Below are 19,881 nucleotides of genomic sequence, written 5' to 3' on the forward strand. Positions count from 1 at the left end.
GTTTTTCTAACAATAAATTTATATTTATATATAACATTATTGAATAATAATAAATGATGTATAGAGTATTTGTTTTTTTATTCTGTAATACTTTTAAATAGATTATGCTTTTATTATTATTATATATATATATATATATATATATATATATATATATATATATATATATATATATATATATATTTGTGTATTAATATTAAAAAGATAAATATTTGAAACATTAGTTTCCTATATTACCGATCTTCCTAAATGGCGCTCATGTCGATAAGAAAATTGTCCACTAAATGTCACTAGAGATTTCCATACTTATTTCTAGTTAGTATATGCGAGTATTGTAAGCTAACGGGTATCAAAACATATGATGATGAAGTGACAATTTCATGATCATTGTATTAGGTTTATAAAGTTAAAGAAAACGATTAATAAGTAATGCGGTAACGTAAATAAAAAGAAAAACATTGTTTTAAATAATAAAAACGATATTTTTACTTCGCTAATAAATAAGGTATGGCATGGCAGATTTTACAAAGAAAGTTCAAACAGTAGATAGATTAGTAAAGTTTCATATGTTATGGATATAATATCGATTTAGTCTAATCATAATATGTTTAGAAAACAATATGGAATATGTAACGTTTTTTTAATGCTTCTTAATACTCCATAATAGAACTTTTTCGCATTGTTAATTACGTAACTGAACGTTCCTTCATAATATGACACTTGACTTTTCTCACTATTGCATATTTTAACTGATCAAATAAACATAAACAAGAATAGTATTGTTTTATATAATAAGAATTATTATTAATAAATTTATACACGATAATGAGATATTTTGACGTATGTAATTCAAGGTAATACGTTATATGTCGATAATTTATCATATTGCAGGTTAAGTTTAATTCTAACTGCATTTCATTTTCATTTCATTTTATTATATTACTATTTATTATTCTTTATGAAATAGATTATTAATTATCATTAATGATAGAAGATAATGATTCGAATTATCAAATAAAATAATCAAATGTTACGTTCATTATATTACTAGTTATTGTATACATATAAATAGTTTGCATATGTGAGTTTTCATTGCAACGTATTAATTAGATTATATGTTTTATATTGTAATCTCTTATTAAAATAAACTATATATATATATATATTTTTTTCTTTTTTTCTGTTTCAGAATAAGTTTGTGATAAATTAGTGGGAAATGTCAAACGGCGCATATAAATATTTATTAACAGCGCATATGAACATAAGATATATGAAAATCCTTTGAGTCTATCTATATTATAAGTTATTTTATTAACATTTAAATTATATTATCTATAGAATAGAAATATATAAGAACAATTCTTCTTGTTACAATGTCACAACCCGATGTTGCTACTGCTCCAGTACCTAATAATCAAAATGGCACAGTTTCGCATAATAATCGTACTCTCACTGGTGTTAGTGGACCAGTTATAAATAATAATAATATGAATACTGCGAGAAATAATAATAATCAAAATCCGTTATTTAATGTGCGAGATAGATTATTTCATGCAGTTTTTATCAAGGTTGCATTAGCTTATGCAAAAACATTTCCACGACCTGTTAGAAGATTCATAGAGTTCATAGTTTTGTTCAAAGTAAGTATATGTTAAATAAATAAATAAATAAATATAATAGAATATTATATTATAATATAACATTAACAGATTGTATAAATATATATTTTGTTTGTTTTTAGGCAATATTGGCTTTTTTTGTACTCACTTATATTCACATAGTCTTTTCACGAGCACCTATAAATTGTTTAGAACATATAAAAGATGATTGGCCACGAGAAGGTATATTAAGGGTAGAGATTCTTAGAAATAAGGGCGAAGATTATAGTATAGAAAAAAGTTATGCTAAAGAAGAGAAATTACGACAAGAAAAGAATGATATTGGGATACTTTTGCAAGATGGGTAAATATTATTATTATTACAATAAGACAACTTACATGTTAGTTATCAAATTTAAAATATTATTTGAAATAATTTTTACTCAGATTTATAATCACATTTGTATTTTAAATAAAATAAGTAGGCAGTAGTAGATAAATATAGATCATAATAAAATAGTAGATTATATTTTATATTCTAATAAAATAGTAGATTATTTTGTATTCTAATAATAAATAATTATTTAAAATAGTCTTATCAATATCGAGCCATCTTCTGTCGACGAGGGACGAGACACCATTCACCTGTCTACCGAAAATAATTACGAAAATGTTACTTTACCTGTTAACAACGTGGATATAACCAGTACAACAATTTTTGGAGAAACGCAGTATCCAAACTTAAGTACAACTAATGCAACGAGAAGTCCTTCATTAACTGGATCTGATATAATTGGAGAAAGATTAGAGGTATATACTTTCAAATAGATTTTGTTTAAATATAACGACTTTTATATAATCATAAACAATCATATCATTTATAAATGAAATGAAATGAAATATTAGTATAACGTGAAGTAGTATAATTTATTTTAGACATCGATTATAAATATATACATTAGATATATTATAATTGGTAAATGCATAACAGGGCAATGCAACGAAGCTGGAAGAATATGATAAAGATAAGGAGATTCACTCTTCTAAAGAACATACTACAGATTCTGAGAAGACATCAAGACCAAGTAAATATTTATATAATTATTATTACTTATATATATATATGTCTATACATAAAATGTTTCATTAATTTTGAATATTATTATTCATTTGTTATTAGTTCTTCCAGAGGATGGATACATCGTGGAATATTCATTGGAGTATGGTTACCTGAGATTACCTCCTGAAAAACGAGAACAATTAAATATATCGGTGAAAATTGTCACGTTGGATCCATTAAATGATAAATGTTTTGGAGATGCGTTTTCAAGATTAATACTAGACGAATTCTTAGGTTACGATGATCTGCTAATGGCAAGTATTAAGACATTGGCAGAGCACGAAGATAATAAAGGTTTTTTGAGGTAAGTAAAACAATAATAAGTAATAATGCAATAATATATACAAAATAAATATATATATATATTTTTAATGAAACTTCTTTATTATCATATTTATTTATATCTTCTTTTAGAAATGTTGTAACCGGTGAACATTATCGTTTTGTCAGCATGTGGATGGCCAAGACGTCGTATCTTGCTGCATTTTTCATTATGCTAGTGTTCGTAAGTATTATTTATATGATTTTCTTTTTTTTTTTTTTTATTATTATTATGTATCGTCATTCTTATTTCTTTATACAATAAGCAAACGAATCTTTTGTTAATTTGTTATGATGAAATCCTAGAGAAGGATTAGATCTTTTTTATTCGTATTTTCACATCTTTTGTTGTTTCTTTTTTTTTTCTCATCGTCATTTCGCGAGACGAATCGCTATGGCATGTTGACGTTTGACATCAAAAGTGAGCTCTTGATGTATCGTTTGGAAAGGTAATACCGTACGAAGACTCAAGTTAAATTTACTTTCACGTATACGTTTTCGATGCAGAGTTATTCCTTTCCGTCAGATTACCTACACGATAGAGCAGGGCGTGTAAAAGGATATGGCAATCAATTTAAACTAACCACCACCCGGCGAGTCAACTCGCACATAGACTTTCAACCCTCCCCTTGTCCTCATCACGGCGATCCCTTTGGAGTTGAACCGGTGGTATAAATCAACGTTATTAGGGGCATCATATTCGTTGTGGTGGCCCCAGGCCGGTAATTTTGTATCAAATTGTCATGAAATACATCGTGTTATCTCATGATTCCGGAATTACAGTATTTGTTAGGAATTCTCTCAACAGTATGTAAAATCAAATTCAATCATTGCGAAAGGTGTTTAGGATTAATAACAAATTTATTATCGCAATCATCTCATTCGTCATCTTTTATTACTTATAAAAAAGATATTTTGTTTTTCTTGTATAAAAAAAGAGATAGAATAACAATAATATTCTCGGGTTTTATTACTGTAACGAATCAAACAAACAAACAAACAAAAAATATACTCTTAGGGGGTACACGTTCATCGATTTTCTTCCATTATACGCGACCCTTATGAATGCTTCGATTGATGGTAATCGAGGAGGAATAGCAGGGGGAAAGGGGAGAAAGGAGGGTAGAGTTCTAGTTACGCTCGTGCTGTTACACGTGAATTCGAGTTCGCTTTAAAGGTACTCTACCTCTACGAATGCTACCACCTTCCTCTCCCTCTACCTGCAAACGGGTCTCTACACAGCGGTCACGTGTACGCGACTGTTGTCCGTCCTGTATATCACACCTATCCGTTCTGTCATGTGCATACGATGCTCGTGCCACCATTCCAAATTTACCCTCTCTTCATTAACACTCCTCGAAATATATCTTTCATTTTATTATTCTTATTATATTTATATATTTATATCATACTAACTATTATTGTATTTTATTTTTGTCTCATATTTACATTTGTTACGTTGAACGTTTTTTCGATAATTTATTATATCAATTGTTATTAGAAAGAATTTTCTATTATTTATTAAAATATATATATACATTATTGTATAATCAATTTGTTGTTAAATTTTAAATGAATTTTTTTTTAATATAAGTCAATAGTAAAAGAGAGAAACAACAAAAAATGTGTGTTGTTAGAATGAAGAAGAATCGGTTATCATCAATATGGTGTTAGATGTATTCTATGACGATTATCGAATGAAAGAACAAAGGATAAAAAAGAAAAATAAAGACAACGGCGGGGGGAGGAAGCGGGGGGGGGGAAGAGGAATAGAAAGGAAATGAGGATAGGGGGGGTATGAAACAAGAAGAAATCGATAACGATTTTCCAAGCAGAATTTCTCGAAAAAAAAAAAGGGATGAATGCGTCGTCCCGGTTTACAGTTATTGGGCATCTCACTCGATAGTAGTAGATTATCTTCGGTAGGGTGTCAGGTGGTACTTCAATTTCTACGGGTCGAAATACAATTGCATCATTCGTTCAACCCGGTAACCGAGTGAGACCGTCCCGCTTTCCAATTTACTCGATGCTAAACCTTTTCCTCAGAGGCAGATTCAATGGCTCTGCTGTTACTGTTGAAACTACTGTGTGCGTCTCACTCTACGAAATATTAACGGAAGCAAATCCTCCTCTTCCCATACCCTCCTACTTCCTACCTCGTAGATACAGACTCTGTTATATGGGATAGAGAGAACGGTAAAGGTTAACGCGTTTTCTCTCTCTCTCTCTCTCTCTCTCTCTTTCTCTTTGTAACTTCGTTTCTCTATCCTAACGCTAGATAGTATCCTACATAATGAAAACAACTTCGAGTTTGAGCTAAACTCGAGTATATACGAGGAAGAATTAAGCGTTCAAAAGGAATCTCGCGTGTTACTACGAACGAATACCGAATGGGGATTTTTTCTATCGAGCATAGAAAAAAGAAAACAATTTTTGGAGGGTTTCTTTATTTTCTTTTTTTGTATAACACCATTATGATTATCAATATTACTAGGAGTGCCCCGCTACGCGTTGCTGTGGCTTACAATCAGTCCAGTACACACGTCTTTAAGTCAATTGCGATTATAAATTGAGATCTAAACTATCCTATCTTTCAAGTTGGATAAAATTGCACATAGGGTGCAAAATTTGATTAAAATCGGTTCAGTAGTTTAGGAGTCCATTACGGACAAACAACGTGACACGTAATTTATATATATTTAGATAGGAGAATTATTTAGGACAAATTTCTTGCATATGTTTTTTATATATATATATTTATATTCAATATTTCATACAATAGATTTTATTATTAATTTTTTAAGTGGTATGAATGCATATACGTGTTTGTTAATATTAATATAAAATAATGTTATATGCTTATATTAATTAATTAAATTATATTCAAAAAGAACAACTTTACTAATTAAATATAATTTATTATTAATAAATGATATTCTGTTTCTACAAAACCATTTTAGTTCAAAGTATTCCACCATTCAAAGGGTTAAAGGGAACACTTTATATTTTATTGTTTATTAATTTTTTTAAAATGGGAAGATAAACAAAAGTCATGTAATATTATGAAATTTACATATCATGTAAAATACGTTTACTTATTCTTGTGTTATTTTATGGATAATAATTTTTATCGTATTTTGATACTTTTATTATTTTTTGTTGTTGTTGTTGTTGTTGTTAATATAATCTTGATTGATTTATTATAATTGATATTTTTACAAAATAAAATATTTTCCATTTGTTTCAGACTGTCTCGATATCGATGTTGCTGCGTTATTCTCATCATCAGATCTTCATTTTTATCGGTGAGTTATAATTGTTATTAAAATATATATTCTCTAAGGTATATCATCATTTTTTTATATTTTTTTTTATGATTAGATTAAAAAAAGAGAGACTTTAAATACATACAAAAAAAAAAAAAAATAAACAAATAATTTCCAAAGAAAAATGTAGCTCTTTAATTCTTGTTTACTCTCTCTTTTTCTAATCTTGTTTTATTTTCTTTTCTGTTTTTTTCTTTTTTTAATCTGAAAAAATAATTGATTATCTAAAATTATTGCAATGAATTGTTTAACATGTCTTTTTGTTTTCATACAATATTTCTATTATTAGAATTTAATCATATTGAAGAGAGATTTGTACTTTGAACTAGTATTTACATAGATACATGTATCGTAAATTGCGATGCAAGAAATATATACGGTGATACGACGGGACTACTATTATTAAAGATAAATTGTATGACGTAATGATTGTTTAGTCAGTTACGTCAGATATATAACATATATATATATATATATATTTTTCTCTTCCTCTTGATTTCATTCTCTCTCTCTCTCTCTCTCTCTGACTATTTCTCGTTTATATTCTCATTCCCCTACTCTTTGACTCTTCATTCGATCAAGAGACAAAGATAAAAATCCTTTATGAAGCCTATCTTCATATTCTGCTGCTTATCGTTGAAACTGTTCAGTAGTTTATTCGACGTTCGTCACGATGGAGTTGTCTTTTTTACCATCATCCAGTTTTACAATACTTTTAACAACTCTGATCACGATAATCGTGATCAAAGTGATATCATTATTTTATTATCAATATACATATTGGAAGAAGCAAGGTGTACCAACTGCATTAAATTATCCTTTTTTCGGAATCAATTGGAAAATATTTTTTGGTAAAACATCATTCGTTGACTTTTGTAAAATAATGTATAGAGAAGTGCCAGAAGCGAAATACATTGGTAGTATGGATTTTGCATTACCAATTTTAATAATAAAAGATCCAGAATTATTGAAGGATATTACGGTGAAACAATTTGATCATTTTCCCGATCATCGTGCATTCGTTGACGAAACGATTGATCCGGTTTTTGGTAAAAATGTATTCTCTTTGCGTGGCGAACGTTGGAAGGAAATGAGAAACACTTTAAGTCCATCCTTTACTGCTAGCAAAATGAGATTTATGTTAGAGCTCGTGTCAAAGTGTTCAAACGAATTCGTTAATTATTTCGTGGAACATCCGGAAGCTGCTAAGGAAGTTGAGATGAAGGATGCTTTTACGAGATATACCAATGACGTGATAGCCACTGTAGCATTTGGTATTTCGGTTAATTCTATGAAAGACAGGAACAATATATTTTTTCATAAAGGCGTTGAAGCTACGAAATTTGATGGTCTATGGAATATAATCAAGTTTACCTTGTTACGCATATGTCCTGGATTAATGAAATTATTGAGAATTGGTTTCTTAACTCAATCGACATCACAATTTTTCAATGATATCATACGGGAGACTGTTAAGGCACGAGACGAACAAGGTATCATAAGACCAGACATGATTCATCTGTTGATGCAAGCCAGAGACAAGGAATCAAGCAATTTGGATATACAAGATATCGTAGCACAAGCTTTTATATTCTTTTTGGCCGGTTTCGATACATCCTCGACATTGATGTGTTTTATGGTTTATGAATTATCGTTACATCAAGATATTCAAAAAAGATTACGCGAGGAAATTGACGAAGCATTGTTACGTACCAACGGTGAATTTAATTACGAGGATCTTTCTAAATTGACGTATATGGATATGATTATAAACGAAACATTAAGAAAATATCCACCAGCTGTTTTTATGGATAGACTATGTGCCAAACGTACGGTCATTCCACCTTCATTACCAGATGGCAAAGAAATCGTCATCGAACCTGAGACAACACTTTGGATACCATGTTATGGTTTTCATCACGATCCCAAATATTTTCTTAATCCAGACAAATTTGATCCGGAAAGATTTAACGATGAGAACAAACACAATATCAATCCTTATACATTTTTCCCATTTGGTTTAGGTCCTAGAAAATGTATTGGCGAACGTTTTGCATTAATGGAAACTAAAGTAGTCATAATTAATATTCTTCAAAAATTTATCATCAAACGTACAAGTAAAACCGTTGATCCTGTTGAATTTGATAACAAGTCGTTCAATTTAAGGATCAAAGGTGGATTTTGGATTAATTTGGAATTAAGACAAGATTTATGATCAAATATATATGAACGAGATGTGATGAATATTGTGATAAGATTTTTGTTCTCTTCAAATTAACGTTTAACATTTAATCACGTAAATATCTTTGATTATTATTCATCATACGAATTATTTTAATCGTTGTTGATGAGAGTTATGAGCCGTTCAGTGCACCACATCGATTAACTTCATGAAACAAAAAATTGAGAAATGCGATTGAAATGATTTATGGTATATTGTTCTTTTAAATTTCTTTCAATGGGCCAACAAATATTGTCATTTAAATGATGTTAATCTTAATTGTTCAGGAAAGTTATTATAAATATAAAAAGTTATGACGACAATACCAAGTGTTTTGACACTTAAATTAAAGATTTTTCACAAAGTGAATAAAATATAATCATCGATGTGTGCACTGATGAACGACTTATATATAAATAAATAAATAATATTTTGTTCAAAATTAAAATCGATTTATCATATCGTGTGAATGAAACGAGATTCTACCCAATCGATAAATAGCATTATACGTTAATCTAATTTTTTGATATTTTTCAATCGTACGCGTAAAGCCATAAGCACTATCGTAGCTTGAATAGTAGGCCTAATGCCTGATAATGAGGATAATATTCGCTAATGAGTATTCACGATTCATTGTATTGAATTGCTGCACATTGACGTTTTCGAATTACGCATTACTAACAAGCTACGTGAGAGATCAATAAGTGGAAATATATATATATATATATGAAATACATACATATATATACATATACCTATTTACTTCTATATCATTATACTGAATCATATTCTATCATATTAGTGCGATGTATCTTTTAATTTCTCTACTTATTAATCTAATTTATTATTTAACTCGATTGATGATAATAACATTAATATATATATAATATTATTAAGAATGAGAAATTTATAATTATAATTAATCGTAATAATTTTTATTTTTATTTTTTTTTTTTATTATTTTTATATATATATTTTTTTTGTTTTAAATAAATACGAATTGCAAATGTGTACAATTTTGAAATGGTAAATAGATCATCAACCAGAGTAATTATATAAAAGTTTGATAATAATATTATGAATGTGTAGAAAATATTGTATTCTTATATTAAACAAAATCTTTCTTTTATGCTTCCCCCTCATTCCTCTCCCATCCCTTAAGATTATCAGTATCGCGAATACTCGTGGATTCTCCGAAAAGGATGATTTTATATATCATTTAATCGTTAATAGTGATAAGATTAAAATAATATTTAATCTTAAAATTTTATTGTAATAATAATAATAATAATGTATATAATAACAAAAAGATTTGTTATTATTTTATATAATAATATAATAATAAACATATAATATAATATAATATTAAAATATATAATATAATATAATATAACACAACATTGTGAAATATATAATAATTTAATATTATATATAATATTATATATAATATTAAAATATATAATATAATTATTAATTATTAATTATAATTATATATATATATATATATATTTTATTTTAAAACAAAAATCATTCGATAAGTAAAGACAAGTGTATCTTTTTCCAAAGGAATAACATTTTTCATGTTATATGTTGTTTGATATTTTCGATATTTTTGTCTTTTTATTTTATTTTTTTCTTACCGATACATGTATAATACATAGAAAAAGAGAAAGAGAGAGAGAGAGAAACAGAGCAAGAGAGAGAGAGAGAGAGAGAAAGAAAGAGTTGGATTGTTTACAGCATGTCAAAACTTTTTTCTCTTAGTTACATATAAATTTGACCCATGGCAAAATCGAGTTCTAGGATGGTTCACTGGGGGGTTGTGGAGGTGGGGTAGGGGTAGTCGGCAAACATCTTCGAAAGCAAAGGTATCTTCTAAATCGGTATTTTACTCGTCGTCGTTTCCTTCCTCTCGGCATCGATCTCTCTCTCTCTCTCTCTCTCTCTCTTTCTCTATCTCTCTCTTTATGTATACGTCCCGAGCTCTAAGTTTCTTCTTCAAAGCTCCTGCCAACTTCCTGGAATATCGCTTTGTACCTTCCTACCGTTCGACTTTATCTTTGAACTAGACGACCGATTGGAGGAAAAGGAAAGGGGTGAGGTGGGGTGAGGTGGGGTGGAGGGGGCAGATGTTCAATTTGTCATTTTGTTTGACTAACGCTTTGGTGATGCTCCGTTTCGTTAAGACGATCGATCAATGTTGAATTTGACGAAAAATCACAACAAAAAAAAACAAAAAAATTATGAAAAAAGATATACATATATATATATATATATATATAGTTAATACAGTTAATATTAATACAGTCATAGTTAATACAGTTAATACAATTAATACAGTTGCAGTTAATACAGTTAATACAGTTGCAGTTAATACAGTTAATACAGTTGCAGTTAGTACAGTTATAGTTAATACAGTTAATACACTTATAGTTAATATAGTTGTAGTTAATACAGTTAATACAGTTAATACAGTTAGAAAATAATATTAACTATATTATATACTAACTATATATATTATTACTATTTTTAATATTTAATTATATATATATATATACTACTTATAATAATTATACTTATAATACTAACTGTATATATAGTTAATATTATTATTTATATAGTTAATTATTATAGTTAATATTATTACAGTTAATATTAACTATATATATATATATTTGTATTTTATTGTTTTTCAATTTAATTATCAGCATTATTATTATCATCTCAATTATCTCTAATCACGAAGACTCATACTTTTATATTTATTGTTTCTTTTTTAAATTATTATTATTATTATTATTTTTGTGCGAGTCCTTGGGGACAAAAAAAGAAAGTCACCTTTCTCGTTATCATTACTACTTAGATATACTCATTGTAAGAAAATTTTGCGTCATCCCGTTAACATCGATATTATCTATCGATTAAGTCTGATCGATCGATCTTGTTGTTGTCAACAACAAGATCGAGTATCTTGAAATCTTTTCTTTTTCTTTTTCTTTTGATTGATTACACGAATGTAGTAGTGTTCATTGAAGTGTGAAGATGATGATTCGATGTTTTATCACTGTATATATATATATATATATATATATGCACGTGTGTATATACGGTAGTAAATGTTATTAAAAAATATTGATGAATTTTTTCAATGATAACAAGCAAAATGTCTCTCAAAATGCAAACGTTGAACGTGACTTTACAATATCTTGGTTTTTTTATTTGTTTTATTTTTTAAATTATCTTCCACTCATAATCAAAGTTCATCGAACTCTAATCGAAGTTTGTTTTTTTTTTTTTTTTTTTTTTTTATGCACACTCGAGTGTATCAAATATCTTTTAATTTAATACACTTTCTTTCTTTCTTTTATTTGATTTATTTCTTCATATTATTTTTAGCACGTTTGTTTTGATTTTCTACTGGAAAAATACTATTTTCGAATTATCTTTCTCATGGTAGGTAAGGAGAACAACGTAAAGATGGGGGGGTTTAGAAACAACCAACGAGGATGCACGTGTATTGCTTTGATGGTGGTTGGGGAGGGGGTAAGCAAAGAAGAAGAAAAAGAAAAAGAAAAAAGATGTTAGTATGCGGTAAAGGAGACAGTGGTGTGGTTTGTACGTGGAAAAAACTATGGTATAAGTAGGAGTCAGGGGTAGTAGTAGTAGGTAGGGGGGGGGGTGTGGGTTGGTTGGTTGGTTGGTACGCGAAGTAAGACGCCATGGAGTTTTTAATAACCAACTGGGGAACGGCAGTTAGTTGGCGATAACTTAAAATCTAAAATTCATTGAATCTCTAGAACTGTGTATGTTGTGTGTGTGTGTGTGTCTGTTGGTCGAGAAAATTTGTAACCAACGATGCACACAACACTACTACACCCATCACTTTGGTCGTATCGTAAAAAAAAAAAAAGACACCAGGGACACGACACGACGGTGTCATGGAAATAAAAGAGAAAAGTATGTGTGCGTTTGAGAGAGTGAGAGAGAATAAAAAAAAAAAAAAGAAAAAAAAAACAGTAACAAGAGAAATTTATGCATTAGTTTATAAACATTAATCGAAATATTGTTTTTTTTTTTCATCATTTTGTTGTACTCGTTCAAATAGATAAGTTCAAAGTTTTTCTTTTTAAGATAATTTGAAAAAAAGAAAAAATCAACCATTATTTTTTTCACGATGATATAAATTATTTTGTTGTTGTTGTTTTTTTTTTTTTAGATTGACACAAGGTTTAGTCTCTTCCGAAAGATTATACGCTAGAGAGAGAGAGAGAGAGAGAGAGAGAGTATAAAAAAAATGTAATTTATTAGAAAAAAAAAAAATAATCTAGGAACTAGGTGCGAGACCAACAACCCCCCACCCCCATCAACTCCCTCATTTCGTATTTACTTGCAATTTTTTAATATCCTTCTTTTTTTTTTCTTCTTTTTTTTTTTTTGATCGTTCGTGCATTTTTAACACGGTGTATCCGATGATCAAAGAAAGATAGAGAGAGAGAGAGAGAGGGTGAGAGGGTGAGAGGGTGAGAGAGCGTGATAGAGATAGAAATACGTATTAGTTCGTCTAGAATTACTTCAGTAAGGATTTTGGTTTTATCGCGAGTACGGTTTTTATATAACAGGTAGGTACGAGGGTGAGCGGGGGGGTGTAGGCAGGGGGAAGTTGAGTGAGTGAGTGAGAGAGGTAGGAGGACAAAACTTCGAGAGAATTTAAATCAAGATTGACAAAGTTTTAAAATTAATTTTTATCGAGTTTCGAAGTGTCGTCCGTCCTTTTCTCCCATGCTTTGCTTCTTCCTCGAACGTTTCGACCTCGATGCCTTCAGAATGTTCCACTTTCATAATAACCTCCTGCCAAGCGAGAAAGAAGATCCTCCCCGGAAATCTAATAAATATTAAATTCATAGATATATATATATATATAGATTTACGGGCTTGTAGAGGGTATCGATGATATTATGTTTCATTGAAGTATCGTGTGTCCTATGTATTTCAACGATATCATATTAATCTAGTATACATTTATTCTATGATTATCTTGTTATCTTTTTTACTTTATTTTTTGTTTTTTTTTTCGTGGGGGGGGGCGGGTGTAGTTTTTTTTTCTTTTTATTTTGATTATCTTTCATTAATTTTCTTTTACGTATTTATATTTATTTATTTATCACATTTGTACAATATCGTGAATTCGTGAATTTCAACAAGAAATGGGTGGGTGATATTTGTTAAGTAAATTACGAATTTGTATTTATATATATATATATATATTTAATTTGTATATTTTATTATATATTATAATTTATAATATATTAATTAAATTATAATAATGTATTGTGTGTATTAATGTAATATAATATATTATATTAGATATTATAGTAATTTATAATATAATAATATAAATAAATATATTATAAATATATATATAATTAATCCAAATTCGAAGTAATTCGGTATTGGGATCTCTGGCAGGGAGGGGTGTGGCGTAGCAATTCGACCTATCTACTTTAATTTTGAATTTAGCCACTAGATAGCGTATTCAAGTGCTAGAGATCCCAATATTGTATTTTTGTTTTTATTTTTTTTAGAAACAAATGAATTTTATTTAGATTCAACGTGCTATTAAAACTTTTCTTATTAATCCATTAAAAAAAAAAAGAAAGAAAGAAAGAGCTTATTATTAATCAATACAATCTGTTTTTATTCTGTTACAGTGGATCTCTTACAAATGTTGGAATTCAACATGCCAGTGTCGTTTCCAGCTGCATCCCTTTTAACGGTTATCCTGGCATTGGTCGGTGAGTAGAAATTGAGTGAAAAGAAAGGAAATAAAATAAAAATCCCTTTTTCTGTTCTTTCCTTTTTTTTTTTTTTTGTTGATATTCACTTTGAACTCGAGGTAATATTTAAACACTTCGTAGTAGTATTTCGTTATCTTGACGAAAATTTAAGGACAAGTTGTTTCGTAACTTTCGGCATTTAATCGAGTTAACGTTGGACATAGTCGAGTTTAGAAAGAATAAAGCGAAGAAGTTGAAGTTGAAGTTGAAGTTGTAGAAGTAAAAGAAAAAAAGGAACCCCCGCCCCACATTTACACACACACTCACACACACATACATATACACACCAAAATGAACAGTTAGATAGAAACACGTATAAAAGACTCAATGAAATATTTAAGGTCTCCTTTTTTACTAAATCAGTAATGGTGGTGGTTAATGGTGGCGATGGTGGTGGTGGCGTGTTTCGAGAAGTATCTTCGTTCCCTCTTGTCGGTACGACGTTAGCTCTGTTACAAAGCTGATTGGCCGGGACGGTTAACCGAGGATTCTGCATAAATTTCTGATGAAGGCGCAACAGTTGGGCAACCCGCTCGAAGTCCATTTAGGATGAGGTCGTCACACAGGGTTGCTGCTGCTACTGTTGGTAGTGGTGGTGGTGGTGTTTTGTACTGGCATAGGAGTCCTCACGTTATCTTCGTTCCTATTCATCGTTTCGATGCCCATTTCCATTAATTTCAACATTCCTGTTAAAGGATCACAACCTGTTCCTTCTCTCTCTTATCTGTTAACGATTCATTCATTCAAAATATTCGATAATTTAACATTTATCAAGATGAACACACAATTATGGGTGTAGTTGTTGTTGATCTTTCAAATAAATCAACGTTTAACACTTATAAATCATTCATTTGACAATTATGTTCATGACACATGAGGAATATATACAAAGTATCTTAGAGATAATTTACAGTTATAATATAGGTTTATACAGTAATCCTTTTTTTACGGTGTTTTATAATATTCTTCGTGTTTTAATCAATTTGTATCAAGTTTAATCTCAATTATTGTAGAATACTAACAATTGTTCGATAAATAGACAAATATACACACCACACATAAGTATATATATTTTATACACTAATAGGTCGTTATATATATATACGTTTGTCAGAGCTTTTCACTGGCTTATCCTAAAATTGTGTACTCGCGTTTGGATGGTCCGACGGTATCGTGAGGCCACCAGTTGCACGAGAGCCAGCAAAATGGCAAGAGGAGCGTTAAATTTCCGGATTCGCTTTGCTGAGTGTAACCCTCTGCTTGCTACTATCTCTCTCTCTCTCTCCCTCTTTCCATTTCTATATGTATATGTATGTGTGTGTGTATATATATGTGGAAATATACGTGCAAACGTATATTGGGTTTAGAGGGTAGACTTGTAGAAGGAAAGGAAAGGAAAGGAAAGGAAAGGAAAGGAAAGGAAAGGAAAGGAAAGGAAAGGAAAGGAAGCCTCAGGGAAGTTGTTATCTGAAGTAATGGGTTCCGGTTCCTGTGTCGCTTCCTGCCCTCCATCCGTCATCCTTCTTCGAGTTTCTTCTTAGAAAATCCTCACGATTTCCTTCTTCGACCCTCTACAACCAAACCTTTACCTTTACCTTTCCCTTTCCTCTCTTATTTTCCTCCCTTTACCCTTTTTTACTGCATACTACCTTACTCTCTCGTTTTACTTGGAACGCGTGGTAACGAGTTTTATAGAACATCCGAATGCATTCGTACAAAAATACATATTGCACTTTTATTTTTTTTTTATTTATTTATTTATTTATTTATTTTATTTTCTTATTTTTCTAAAGTCTATACAGAGGAAGAGAGATTTTTCTGTCGACTTGAAACTCGTCTGATTTTGATAGTGAACGAAATTGATTTTTCATATTACTATCAAATTTTGAATTGTACAAAACTGATGGATGTTCGTTGATTGAATCAAATAATTTTTGCAAAAAAAGGAAAAAAAATATAAAAAAATATATCGTTATAATATTGTTTAGTTTTAAATAAAATATATTCGTGTTTACGGGTTTGAAAATAAATAAATATTATTTATTAAAATAAATATACAATAAATTATTATATACATAATATAATATATAATATATTATAGTTTATAAATATAATTATAATATAATAATTAATATTGGGTTGGCAACTAAGTAATTGCAAATATATATATATATATATATATATATATATTATAATGATAATTATATAGAATTGTTTTATTTCTAAATATTGTTAAACAAATATATGAGTATTATTTATCATGGTAGTTTACATATCGTGATTTAATCGACGGCCCGAAATGAATGCGTTAGCAACGAAACGATCTTAACATCCCTGTGTGAAATCGTCCACGCGTCATTCAGCATTTACTTCCGCTCGGGAACAACGATTTTGCATAATGGAATGTCAAAAGAACGGTGAGAGTAACCGGCAGGAAAGCGTGTTAGTAACGCATGATCGACCAACCAACATGCTGTAAAACGCATTCTCAAGAGTACTAGTCCCCAACACATGTCGTGTCACATTCTTTATATTGTTTTCTCTTTCATCCATTTTAACAAACTGGGGGATGATTCTCTGTTTTGTCATGTTTTTTCTTTCCAGTTACTTATTCCTTCGAATTTCCTCTTATTCTTCTTCTTCTTCTTCTTCTTTGATTTTTCGTTATCATTCAATATATAATATTAAACACATAAGAAAACACAAAGTTTACATTACTCGTGTGTGTGTGTATGAATCTGATATATACGTGTGGAACAAATGTAACTTTCTGATATTTCCAAAGCTTTTTTTCTTTTTTTTTTTTTTTTTATTATTTAAACAACGTTCTCGTACATATATATATATTTTTTTATTTCTTTTTTTTTCTCTTCCCTGTTTCGAAATCAAATTAAATAAATATGACTAGGAAAAATCGTAACAAAAGATTTATTATTAAAAAAAAAAAACAAACAACCAAATTACAATAATAATAACTTGTATCAGATTTTTGTATAAATCTCTGGGGAAGAATTGTTATTGAAAAAAAAAAAAAAAAAAAAACCAGAAAAACAGAAAAAAAAAAGAAGAATTGGATGATATGATATAAAATAATATATTCATTGTTAGAATCTATATTGTTTGAAGAGTATTTCGAGTAATTCGAGAAATGGTACCTACACACGTGGAAAATAACTTTCAAAACCGTTATTCACACGTATATAATAGAGGCCACCATCACACACACACATACACACACACGAAGAGTTGACCGCTAGCTTGAAACGTAGGAAAACAGGCTGCTTGTCAAACGTACAGCTGTTGGGATCGTTGTTTCCGGTGGAAATGTTTGATGAAATTTCCAGTGGTGGTCATTGGTCGTCGTAGTTGTGCAGTCGTAGAAATTTGTAGAGAGGTACATGGTACAAATGTGAGGTGTGTATCTCTGTCAACAAAGTGTCGATGGTGTTTCTGATGGTACGTAATGGCCACGTATGTGAAGAGAATTATGCTACTCACTCTCACTCACTCTTTCTCTCTCTCTCTCTCTCTCATAAATAATAAATATCGTTGTTATACTTGATATGTTTATTCCATTTCACAATATTTGATCACTCACAAACTTCACAGTTATAGGGGTGCCCAGCCCACGCGTTGCTGTGGCTCACAATCAGTCCCATACACACGTCTTTAAGTTAAAATAATATTGCGATTGTAAATTGAGATTATAAACTATCCTATCTTTCAAGTTGAATGAAACTGCACACAGTATGTAAAATTTGATTAAAATTGGTTCAGTAGTTTAGGAGTTCATTGCGGACAAACAACGTGACACGTAATCTATCAACATTAAGAAGATGAAAATAATGTATAAGTATATATAGTAAAAATATATAAATGTATAGTATATAAAAATAATATATAATAGAATAAACCTAGGTATATCTTTTTTTTTTAGTGAAGTAACATAAAATATAAAAATATTAACATTATAATAATAAAATAATTATTTAACAAAACTAACTTATTTCGAAACCATATTTAATATATAATACTCGTGTAATATTTTTTAATCATTTACATTTTAGTATATTTTCTTTTTTTTTTTTAGAATATCATAGACACACACACACACACAACTCTATTATATATTTAATAATATATTAGCATACATATTCTGTAATGGTCACAAGCTTTGAACGATACTCAAAGGACATTGTGGCCGGTCAACGAGAAATATTATGTCCATTAGATCGCGCTGATTTTCGAGGTCTGTGCGAAATTGTTAGTGGTTGGGGTGTAGTCAATGTCGGTAGCATAACTCGACCATTGATTAAACCACATTATTAGCCTTCGTTCCTTCAGACAAACCACGTTACACACTTCCTTCCTTGCATTTGTTACATAATATCCAATATACTTTTGCATTTACAATATTAAAATCGATCGTAAAAGTTCATTTATATTGTATTTGAAATGGACTAAGTGACGTTGAGTGTTTAGGGATTTCTGGGTTGGTTTGTTCAAATCGAAATCGAGAAGATATTTTTTTTGTTTTTTTTGTTTTCTCTCTTATGGTATTTCGTTGTCAGCAAATTTCCAAATGGAACCGTCTTTATATGAAGGAAAAGTAGAGTTTCTAGGGAAAAAAGGGTACCATTATTACGATCAGACCTAATACACTTGGTTCTACTCTCTCTCTCTCTCTCTCTCTCTCTCTCTCTCTTAGTTTTTCTCTTGGAGCCCTTGGCTTACCAACGTGAAGTAATGCTCGGCTAGCATGCATTTAAATGAGTGCATTATCCGGACATTATCCGACGTAAGAAGCCCTTTCGGCATGAGGGACACTCGATATAGAAAGAACTGATTCATGTCTAGGCAATGTCACCATTTTTAATCGAATCTCAAATGAAGATTCTTGATATAATCGAGTAACAACAATCTCATTTAAAAAAAATATTAACAACATTTCATATATATGATTTGCGTTTACTTAAGAATAATATTAATATCAATATTATTTCATTTTGTTTAATAATATATTGTAAAAAGTTTAATTGTTATTTAATATTATGTAGTTTTATTTATATTTGTATATATATATATATATATATATTAGTGTTAGTATAATTTTATCGTGAGATGAGAGAACAATTTTGTAAATTTTGTATATTTTTCAATTATTAATATTTTGTATATTTCAAATTTATTAATATTTTTCAATTTGTTTATTCTAAATTTTAATTTTAATTTTAATTAAAATTTAGAATACACAAATTTAGAAATATTAATAAATTTCAAATATAAAAAATATAAAATATATATATATTAATATTATTATTATATATTTATGCTGTGTTATCTCAAATTAATAAAACAAATTAATAAAATAATAATTCGTTTCAAAGAAAAAAAAAAAAAAAAAAACCTTTTTCGAGAAGATTCAGTTTTTTTTTTCTTTTTCCTACAAAATATTACAAGG

The 19,881-nt window shown here is 29.2% G+C and overlaps 2 protein-coding genes across 2 annotated transcripts in view; both read left to right on the forward strand.

Annotated features, from left to right (window-relative positions):
• Nucleotides 1-307: 307 nt before the first annotated feature.
• Nucleotides 308-19,881, forward strand: part of LOC107066864 (membralin) — a 65,398-nt gene continuing 45,824 nt past the window's right edge. Inside the window, exons 1-9 of the mRNA XM_015321879.2 lie at nt 308-505; nt 1,190-1,640; nt 1,742-1,962; nt 2,192-2,408; nt 2,590-2,683; nt 2,779-3,022; nt 3,133-3,223; nt 6,287-6,344; nt 14,295-14,378. Of these exons, the coding sequence (XP_015177365.1) occupies nt 1,374-1,640; nt 1,742-1,962; nt 2,192-2,408; nt 2,590-2,683; nt 2,779-3,022; nt 3,133-3,223; nt 6,287-6,344; nt 14,295-14,378 (1,276 nt within the window). The 5' untranslated portion in view covers nt 308-505; nt 1,190-1,373. The remainder of the gene's footprint in view (nt 506-1,189; nt 1,641-1,741; nt 1,963-2,191; nt 2,409-2,589; nt 2,684-2,778; nt 3,023-3,132; nt 3,224-6,286; nt 6,345-14,294; nt 14,379-19,881) is intronic.
• On the forward strand, nt 6,985-10,172 carry LOC107066865 (cytochrome P450 9e2). The gene has a single exon (XM_015321881.2). It carries the CDS (start codon nt 7,039-7,041, stop codon nt 8,578-8,580), a length of 1,542 nt encoding a protein of 513 aa, XP_015177367.1. The 5' UTR covers nt 6,985-7,038; the 3' UTR covers nt 8,581-10,172.

The sequence above is a fragment of the Polistes dominula genome, unplaced genomic scaffold (genome assembly GCF_049000335.1).
Source record: "Polistes dominula isolate Pdom_NZ unplaced genomic scaffold, Pdom_raw_medaka contig_49, whole genome shotgun sequence".
Classification (NCBI taxonomy): Eukaryota; Metazoa; Arthropoda; class Insecta; order Hymenoptera; family Vespidae; genus Polistes; species Polistes dominula.